The sequence below is a fragment of the Palaemon carinicauda genome, chromosome 35 (assembly GCF_036898095.1).
Source record: "Palaemon carinicauda isolate YSFRI2023 chromosome 35, ASM3689809v2, whole genome shotgun sequence".
NCBI classification, from domain to species: Eukaryota; Metazoa; Arthropoda; class Malacostraca; order Decapoda; family Palaemonidae; genus Palaemon; species Palaemon carinicauda.
Genome location: NC_090759.1, coordinates 26,259,140 through 26,269,139, shown reverse-complemented (window position 1 = coordinate 26,269,139; position 10,000 = coordinate 26,259,140). Strand labels below are relative to the sequence as shown.

Genomic DNA, 10,000 nt, shown 5'->3' with positions numbered 1-10,000 from the left:
TTGATTATAAGCTCTTTGATTTATTATGACGAAAATCATTCTTAATAGTTTAGGAATAACATATGATAGTATATACATAAATCGGAGTTGGGGATAGCCAAAGTCTTTATGAACAATTTACTACTAGTGCTATTAATACAAAAGGAGAGAATAGATAGCATAAATAGTAACAGCTGTATTGCCCTTACCTATAATTATAAATTTCAATAAAGTCTGGACCTTAAATGTGTATCGTGTAATTTGAATACTCTTCCCCTACGCAAAACGAATACATATCACGCATAACAACCATAATTCCTTCAGGTGGTGGTGGTCTTTTTTTTTTTTTTTTTTTTTTTCTCCGTGGATTTTAACATTATCATATCCAGTAGATAGTTCTGGAAATATACATTTATTTTAAATTCATAAAACATTTTACCAAGTAAAATGCTTATACTTTCTCTTCTGTTTCTCCTAGTAAGCTTTACCAACCGCTAATGGTGTAAATTCTACTCAAACTTGGAAATTATATTTCTTGATTGCAAGTTAAAATGAAAATAAAAAAAAATGTACCCAATGTTTATTTTGAATTCTGCTGCGTAATTCCATTACTATTTACTATGTTAGATTCATCTGCTTTAATGTTAAATTCAGGTTGAATATTAAAATTCTGTCTGAGTTCACTAACTATGCATCTAGTGTACAGTACAAGACCCGTAAAAAATGACGGCTATATAGATCCTCACACAGATTCAACCCCTCCCACTCCCTCCCCCTTTCCTATGTACAACACGGCAGGTTTTTGTGGGATATTGTGGTCTCCGAGTATACCTCTTTTGGTACCCCTTTTCGACAGGGTATGACTATTCCCTCTCCTTCCACCCGAGGGACTGAGAGAGATTGAGTAGATATACGTTTGGTAATGTCGCTCAGCGTGACAGGAAAGAATATATATATATATATATATATATATATATATATATATATATATATATATATATATATATATATATATGTGAACATATATCACAAGCACACGTGATTTTAACGGTAGAGTCACTGTAGGCATAGTTTCCAGCCGCACAGGTGGGGGTTCGAATCTCCACCCGGCCAGAAGCTGTTACCATAAAATGAATTCCAAGTGGATATATATTCCCAATATATATATATATATATATATATATATATATATATATATATACTGTATATATATATATATATATATATATATATATATATATACTGTATATATATATATATATATATATATATATATATATATATATATATATATATATATATAAATGTATTCATATATATGTATATACATATATATATATATATATATATATATATATATTATATATTTATATATAAATATATACATATATATGTATATACAGGTATATATATGTATATATATACATACATACATACATACATACATACATACATACATACATACATACAGAATATATATATATATATATATATATATATATATATATGCACATATATATGTATATATACATATATATAAATATAAATATATATATTGTATATATATGTATATGTATATACATATATAAGTATATATATATATATATATATATATATATATATATATATATATATATATATATAGAGCCACTTGCTCAAAATTTACAATAAAATCCTACAGCTGACAGAATATTCTTTTACGAAAACTGGTATTAAATGTACTACAATGCAGAAGGCAAAATTGGTACTTTCCTTGTGTGATCAGAATACCACTGAGGCGTATAATGAAAAAGCAGACTACTAATAGAGTCATATACCTTTCACCGGTTCCTTTTATCACATCGATAACTTATGGACTTGAGAGAACCGCACGCAATTCACCTTTTATTTAGTAATGAACAACTTTACTCACGCCATGAACGCTTTGGAAAGGGATATGTTTAGCAATAAGAAGTTTTAGGAAAACTTTGATGAAATTGGAACAAAGTGTCAGTATATATCCGTGTCCGAAATACAGCTACTATACAGACACGCATACAAACACGCACACACTCATATATATGTATACATACATATACACATACATAAGTGTTTATATATATATATATATATATATATATATGTGTGTGTGTGTGTGTGTGTGTGTGTGTTTGTGTGTGTATATACATATATATAAATATATATATATATATATATATATATATATATATATATATATATATATATATATATATTTATATATATGCATATATATATATATATATATATATATATATATATATATATATATATATATACTGTATATATAATTCGAATACTAGGCTGCAAATAACCCATTATTATCGAATTGTATATAAGTGCATTTATATTTAACAGTATTAGAAACTATGTCGTTCTATATCACTACAAAAATAACATTAATTTTATCCAATCTACCATTAAGAGAGATATTATTCGACGTTAAATTTTCCTAATTCTTTCGAATTAAGATTGTATACATAGAATCGCAAAAAAAAAAAAAAATCCACATCGACCACGATAAAAGACAACTAAATTTGTAACATTTGACTAAAGAATGTGTGATCCAGCATTTGGATCACACTTGTCAGGCGTTATGGGATGCTCCTAGATCACTGCCCATCAGTTTATCCTATTGTTAGTAACTATCGGGTTCTTCTTACGCTAATGAATATCATTTGGGCTATCAAAAGGCATCGTGAGGAACTGGAAGGCTTTACCCATCCTGTGAAGCGAGATGCTAGTAAAATAATATTGGTACCTATGAGAAAGCTCATATAAAGGACTATTAAAGCTGTAGGTTCAAAGTTCTGGTACAAGAACACGAGTTGTTAATTGTATGTGGAATGGAAGATAATACTGTCCTGATTGAGGATAGTAGAGGGAAATTCCAGAAGCTTATAAGAGAGTTTCAACTTTCAGAGTGTTTGTATGTGCACAAAGTAGCAGAAGCTTATAAGAGAGTTTCAGAGTGTTTGTAGTAGCAGAAAGTAGCAGAAGCTTGTAAGAGAGTTTCAGAGTGTTTGTATGAGCAGAAAGTAACAGAAGCTTGTAAGAGAGTTTCAGAGTGTTTGTATGAGCAGAAAGTAGCAGAAGTTTACAAGAGAGTTTCAGAGTGTTTGTATGAGCAGAAAGTAGCAGAAGCTTGTAAGAGAGTTTCAGAGTGTTTGTATGAGCAGAAAGTAGCAGAAGTTTACAAGAGAGTTTCAGAGTGTTTGTATGAGCAGAAAGTAACAGAAGCTTGTAAGAGAGTTTCAGAGTGTTTGTATGTGCACAAAGTAGCAGAAGTTTACAAGAGTTTCAGAGTGTTTGTATGAGCAGAAAGTATCAGAAGCTTGTAAGAGAGTTTCAGAGTGTTTGTATGAGCAGAAAGTAGCAGAAGTTTACAAGAGAGTTTCAGAGTGTTTGTATGAGCAGAAAGTAGTAGAAGTTTACAAGAGAGTTTCATAATGTTTGTATGAGCAGAAAGTAGCAGAAGCTTTTAAGAGAGTTTCAGAGTGTTTTATGAGCTGAAAGTAACAGATGCTTGTAAGAGAGTTTCAGAGTGTTTGTATAAGCAGAAAGTAACAGAAGCTTGTAAGAGAGTTTCAGTGTGTTTGTATTAGCAGAAAGTAGCAGAAGCTTATAAGAGAGTTTCAGAGTCTTTGTATTAGCAGAAAGTAGCAGAAGCTTATAAGAGAGTTTCAGAATGTTTGTATTAGCAGAAAGTAGCAGAAGCTTGTAAGAGAGTTCCAGGGTGTTTGTATGAGCAGAAAGTAACAGAAGCTTGTAAGAGAGTTTCAGAGTGTTTGGATGAGCACAAAGTAGCAGAAGCTTATAAGAGAGTTTCAGAGTGTTTGTAGTAGCAGAAAGTAGCAGAAGCTTGTAAGAGAGTTCCAGAGTGTTTGTATGAGCAGAAAGTAACAGAAGCTTGTAAGAGAGTTTCAGAGTGTTTGGATGAGCAGAAAGTAGCAGAAGTTTACAAGAGAGTTTCAGAGTGTTTGTATGAGCAGAAAGTAGCAGAAGCTTGTAAGAGAGTTTCAGAGTGTTTGTATGAGCAGAAAGTAGCAGAAGCTTACAAGAGAGTTTCAGAGTGTTTGTATGAGCAGAAAGTAGCAGAAGCTTGTAAGAGAGTTTCAGAGTGTTTGTATGTGCACAAAGTAGCAGAAGTTTACAAGAGTTTCAGAGTGTTTGTATGAGCAGAAAGTATCAGAAGCTTGTAAGAGAGTTTCAGAGTGTTTGTATGAGCAAAAAGTAGCAGAAGTTTACAAGAGAGTTTCAGAGTGTTTGTATGAGCAGAAAGTAGTAGAAGTTTACAAGAGAGTTTCATAATGTTTGTATGAGCAGAAAGTAGCAGAAGCTTGTAAGAGAGTTTCGGAGTGTTTTATGAGCAGAAAGTAACAGATGCTTGTAAGAGAGTTTCAGAGTGTTTGTATAAGCAGAAAGTAACAGAAGCTTGTAAGAGAGTTTCAGTGTGTTTGTATTAGCAGAAAGTAGCAGAAGCTTATAAGAGAGTTTCAGAGTGTTTGTATTAGCAGAAAGTAGCAGAAGCTTATAAGAGAGTTTCAGAATGTTTGTATTAGCAGAAAGTAGCAGAAGCTTATAAGAGAGTTTCAGAATGTTTGTAATAGCAGAAAGTAGCAGAAGCTTGTAAGAGAGTTTTAGAGTGTTTGTATGAGCAGAAAGTAGCAGAAGCTTGTAAGAGAGTTTCAGAGTGTTTGTATGAGCAGAAAGTAGCAGAAGCTTGTAAGAGAGTTTCAGAGTGTTTGTATGAGCATAAAGTAGCAGAAGCTTATAAGAGAGTTTCAGAGTGTTTGTATGAGCAGAAAGTAGCAGAAGCTTTTAAGAGAGTTTCAGAGTGTTTGTATGAGCAGAAAGTAGCAGAAGCTTATAAGAGAGTTTCAGAGTGTTTGTATGAGCAGAAAGTAGCAGAAGCTTATAAGAGAGTTTCAGAGTGTTTGTATGAGCAGAAAGTAGCAGAAGCTTATAAGAGAGTTTCAGAATGTTTGTATGAGCAGAAAGTAGCAGAAGCTTTTAAGAGAGTTTCAGAGTGTTTGTATGAGCAGAAAGTAGCAGAAGCTTATAAGAGAGTTTCAGAATGTTTGTTTTAGCAGAAAGTAGCAGAAGCTTATAAGAGAGTTTCAGAGTGTTTGTATGAGCAGAAAGTAGCAGAAGCTTGTAAGAGAGTTTCAGAGTGTTTGTATTAGCAGAAAGTAGCAGAAGTTTACAAGAGAGTTTCAGAATGTTTGTATGAGCAGAAAGTAGCAGAAGCTTTTAAGAGAGTTTCAGAGTGTTTGGATGAGCAGAAAGTAGCAGAAGCTTGTAAGAGAGTTTCAGAGTGTTTGTAGTAGCAGAAAGTAGCAGAAGCTTGTAAGAGAGTTTCAGAATGTTTGTATGAGCAGAAAGTAGCAGAAGCTTGTAAGAGAGTTTCAGAGTGTTTGTATGAGCAGAAAGTAGCAGAAGCTTATAAGAGAGTTTCAGAGTGTTTGTATGAGCAGAAAGTAGCAGAAGCTTATAAGAGAGTTTTAGAATGTTTGTATGAGCAGAAAGTAGCAGAAGCTTTTAAGAGAGTTTCAGAGTGTTTGTATGAGCAGAAAGTAGCAGAAGCTTATAAGAGTGTTTCAGAGTGTTTGTATGATCAGAAAGTAGCAGAAGCTTATAAGAGAGTTTTAGAATGTTTGTATGAGCAGAAAGTAGCAGAAGCTTTTAAGAGAGTTTCAGAGTGTTTGTATGAGCAGAAAGTAGCAGAAGCTTATAAGAGAGTTTCAGAATGTTTGTATGAGCAGAAAGTAGCAGAAGCTTATAAGAGAGTTTCAGAGTGTTTGTATGAGCAGAAAGTAGCAGAAGCTTATAAGAGAGTTTCAGAGTGTTTGTATTAGCAGAAAGTAGCAGAAGTTTACAAGAGAGTTTCAGAATGTTTGTATGAGCAGAAAGTAGCAGAAGCTTGTAAGAGAGTTTCAGAGTGTTTGTAGTAGCAGAAAGTAGCAGAAGCTTATAAGAGAGTTTCAGAGTGTTTGTATGAGCAGAAAGTAGCAGAAGCTTATAAGAGAGTTTCAGAGTGCTTGTATGAGCAGAAAGTAGCAGAAGCTTGTAAGAGAGTTTCAGAGTGTTTGTAGTAGCAGAAAGTAGCAGAAGCTTATAAGAGAGTTTCAGAGTGTTTGTATGAGCAGAAAGTAGCAGAAGCTTATAAGAGAGTTTCAGAGTGCTTGTATGAGCAGAAAGTAGCAGAAGCTTGTAAGAGAGTTTCAGAGTGTTTGTATGATCAGAAAGTAGCAGAAGCTTGTAAGAGAGTTTCAGAGTGTTTGTATGAGCAGAAAGTAGCAGAAGCTTGTAAGAGAGTTTCAGAGTGTTTGTATGAGCAGAAAGTATCAGAAGCTTGTAAGAGAGTTTCAGAGTGTTTGTATGAGCAGAAAGTAGCAGAAGTTTACAAGAGAGTTTCAGAGTGTTTGTATGAGCAGAATGTAGTAGAAGTTTACAAGAGAGTTTCATAATGTTTGTATGAGCAGAAAGTAGCAGAAGCTTTTAAGAGAGTTTCAGAGTGTTTGTATGTGCACAAAGTAGCAGAAGTTTACAAGAGTTTCAGAGTCTTTGTATGAGCAGAAAGTATCAGAAGCTTGTAAGAGAGTTTCAGAGTGTTTGTATGAGCAGAAAGTAGCAGAAGTTTACAAGAGAGTTTCAGAGTGTTTGTATGAGCAGAAAGTAGTAGAAGTTTACAAGAGAGTTTCATAATGTTTGTATGAGCAGAAACTAGCAGAAGCTTTTAAGAGAGTTTCAGAGTGTTTGTATGAGCAGAAAGTAGCAGAAGCTTATAAGAGTTTCAGAATGTTTGTATGAGCTGAAAGTAGCAGAAGCTTATAAGAGAGTTTCAGAGTGTTTGTATGAGCAGAAAGTAGCAGAAGCTTATAAGAGAGTTTCAGAGTGTTTGTATTAGCAGAAAGTAGCAGAAGTTTACAAGAGAGTTTCAGAATGTTTGTATGAGCAGAAAGTAGCAGAAGCTTTTAAGAGAGTTTCAGAGTGTTTGTAGTAGCAGAAAGTAGCAGAAGCTTATAAGAGAGTTTCAGAGTGTTTGTATGAGCAGAAAGTAGCAGAAGCTTATAAGAGAGTTTCAGCGTGCTTGTATGAGCAGAAAGTAGAAGAAGCTTGTAAGAGAGTTTCAGAGTGTTTGTATGAGCAGAAAGTAGCAGAAGCTTGTAAGAGAGTTTCAGAGTGTTTGTATGAGCAGAAAGTAGCAGAAGCTCGTAAGAGAGTTTCAGAGTGCTTGTATGAGCAGAAAGTATCAGAAGCTTGTAAGAGAGTTTCAGAGTGTTTGTATGAGCAGAAAGTAGCAGAAGCTTGTAAGAGAGTTTCAGAGTGTTTGTATGAGCAGAAAGTTATGAGTAAATGTTAGAAAGAGAATATTAAAGAGGGAATATGGAAGCCATTGAAGATAAAGCCGAAAATATTTTAATGGGTGGTGGAGGAATGGATTCATTCATATAAATATCAGGTAATGAATATAATGTCTGATGGCAAGTTGAGAGAGAGAGAGAGAGAGAGAGAGAGAGAGAGAGAGAGAGAGAGAGAGAGAGAGAGAGAGAGAAATGTATTGAAATGTGAGCAAAAGATCGGCAGGGGGAATTGAGTAGTATCTTTAAATGAAGATAGGATAGTATGAATGGTTTGTTGAAGCAACTCTCCATTATGGAAATGAAGTCTGGATGTTCAATGTGAATGAATTAAGAAAAAAAAAGATTGAAACAGATGGATGAACTGTTAGCGTAGTAAATGTGGCGTAGGAAGAATTGCAAGGGTGAGAGACAAAGAGATACGTAAAAAGTGATCAAAATTTTATCACAGGTGAAAGGATGAATCGCAGTATTTTGAGGTGGTTCGAACACGTGGGAAGAATGAATGATGAAAGGTCAGTATAAAGTTTAATTTAGGATTGCAAGAAGATTGAAGGAAACAATATTTAAAAAGGATTATTATTATTATTATTATTATTATTATTATTATTATTATTATTATTATTGTTGTTGTTGTTGTTAACTAAGCTGCAACCATAGTTGGAAAAGCAGAATAATCCCAAGGGCACCAGCAGGGAAAAATAGCCCATTGAAGAAAGGAAACAAAGAAATATATAGATTACAAGATAAATAATGTACAATTAAAATAAAACTCTTGAAGAGCAGTAACGACATTAAAATAGACCATTCATACATAAATATAAGAAAGAGACTTAAGTCTGCCTGTTCAACATTTGTTCAACATTCTCCACAAGTTTTAATATTTTAAGCTCCACCGATTCAACTACCTGATTGGGAAGATCAGTCCTCATGTTGGTCTCAGCTGGGGTTAAAAAAAAAACTTAACTTCTAGAAAAAGACATGGATAGCAAAAAATATCGTGGGTTCAAAATAAAGGTGAACGGTTATGTGCTTGTAGGGGGTTTGACAAGCTGTTAATGTATCATCTCTATAGGTGTATGAATGACAATGTTTTTATTGAACATTGGTTCATCTATAAACTAGTAGTTAAAACATTAATGCGGGACTAAGAGTTCTTCCGTTTTTTCGCATTGAATATATTTTATATATATATATATGATATATATAAATATATATATATGTATATATATATATATATATATATATATATATATATATATATGTATGTGTGTGTATATATATAATATATATAATATATATAAATATATATATATATATATATATATATATATATATATATATATATATATATATATATGTATATATATATATATATATATATATATATATATATATAAATTGTGTTTGGTTAATCTTAGAGATATATCTTAGATATCACTATAAAGTATCCTATTGACTTTAAATTCAGTTTTCCATAGAACTAACCTTTCTAAGTACAAAACCTGAATTCGTAATGTATATAGAAAATCGAAATAAAGTTATCTTTCTCTTGATACCTAAGAGAATAAAGACTCTTGTCACCCGTGCACAATCCTTAATAAAGGTAAAAGTTAGAATACTAAACATGGCAGATTTTTTCGCCTGAAATTCTTTTTGGGTGTATGTCACTGAAATTCTTCTGGTGTGTATTTCATTAAAAAAAAATTTGGTATGTAAACTGTAGTTAGAAAGAGAATTACTAAGGTCTCTGTTATATTCCTGCTTGAACAGCTGAAGTGCTTTAGAAAGTGCCTTCTGATAAAAAGAGATGTACTAAGGTCTCTGTTACATTCCTGCTTGAACAGCTGAAGTGCTTTTGAAAGTGCCCCCTGATAAAAAGAGAAGTACTAAAGTCTCTGTTACATTCCTGCTTGAACAGCTGAAGTGCTTTAGAAAGTGCCCCCTGATAAAAAGAGAAGTACTAAGGTCTCTGTTACATTCCTGCTTGAACAGCTGAAGTGCTTTAGAAAGTGCCCCCTGATAAAAAGAGATGTACTAAGGTCTCTGTTACATTCCTGCTTGAACAGCTGAAGTGCTTTAGAAAGTGCCCCCTGATAAAAAGAGAAGTACTAAGGTCTCTGTTACATTCCTGCTTGAACAGCTGAAGTGCTTTAGAAAGTGCCCCCTGATAAAAAGAGAAGTACTAAGGTCTCTGTTACATTCCTGCTTGAACAGCTGAAGTGCTTTAGAAAGTGCCCCCTGATAAAAAGAGATGTACTAAGGTCTCTGTTACATTCCTGCTTGAACAGCTGAAGTGCTTTAGAAACCCCTTTTTACAGAAACCCTCTGTAGGCTTAGTCGCTTCATACACTACACAGAAGGCTCATTTCCATCAGACCTCCGATTCCCACTACGCGAAATGTATACCCCACCTGAATCCTCTTTTATATGATATGTCTAACCTTTTGTAGGCCTTTTTCCCCTCCTCCTACCCCCAAACTTTTCCGATTTATAAATAACTTAAATGACTAAAAAATCTCGTGCTTATACCAAAGCTGACCGTTTTACCAATTCCACATAGCTCAAAGATTTTCTTAAGCCATATACTGTATACTACACAGATTTTTATTTTCAAGGGCTGCTGGTAGGTTTTTTCA

The 10,000-nt window shown here is 33.3% G+C and overlaps 1 protein-coding gene across 1 annotated transcript; it reads left to right on the top strand.

The window, feature by feature from the left end:
- The first annotated feature begins 668 nt into the window (after positions 1-668).
- Positions 669-9,360, top strand: LOC137627198 (uncharacterized). The gene is made up of 8 exons (XM_068358277.1): positions 669-836; positions 3,033-3,227; positions 3,894-4,169; positions 4,611-5,045; positions 5,379-5,813; positions 6,147-6,437; positions 7,055-7,310; positions 9,209-9,360. The coding sequence occupies exons 1-8, from the start codon at positions 669-671 to the stop codon at positions 9,358-9,360; spliced, it is 2,208 nt and encodes a 735-aa protein (XP_068214378.1).
- Positions 9,361-10,000: the final 640 nt, after the last annotated feature.

Coding starts and splice junctions, on each gene's coding strand:
- LOC137627198 (XM_068358277.1), top strand. CDS start 669: ATGCATCTAGTGTACAGTACAAGACCCGTAAAAAATGACGGCTATATA. Junction 5,814..6,146: donor AGTGTTTGTATGAGCAGAAA/GTAGCAGAAGCT, acceptor TTGTATGAGCAG/AAAGTAGCAGAAGCTTATAA. Junction 7,311..9,208: donor GCAGAAAGTAGCAGAAGCTT/GTAAGAGAGTTT, acceptor CTGCTTGAACAG/CTGAAGTGCTTTTGAAAGTG.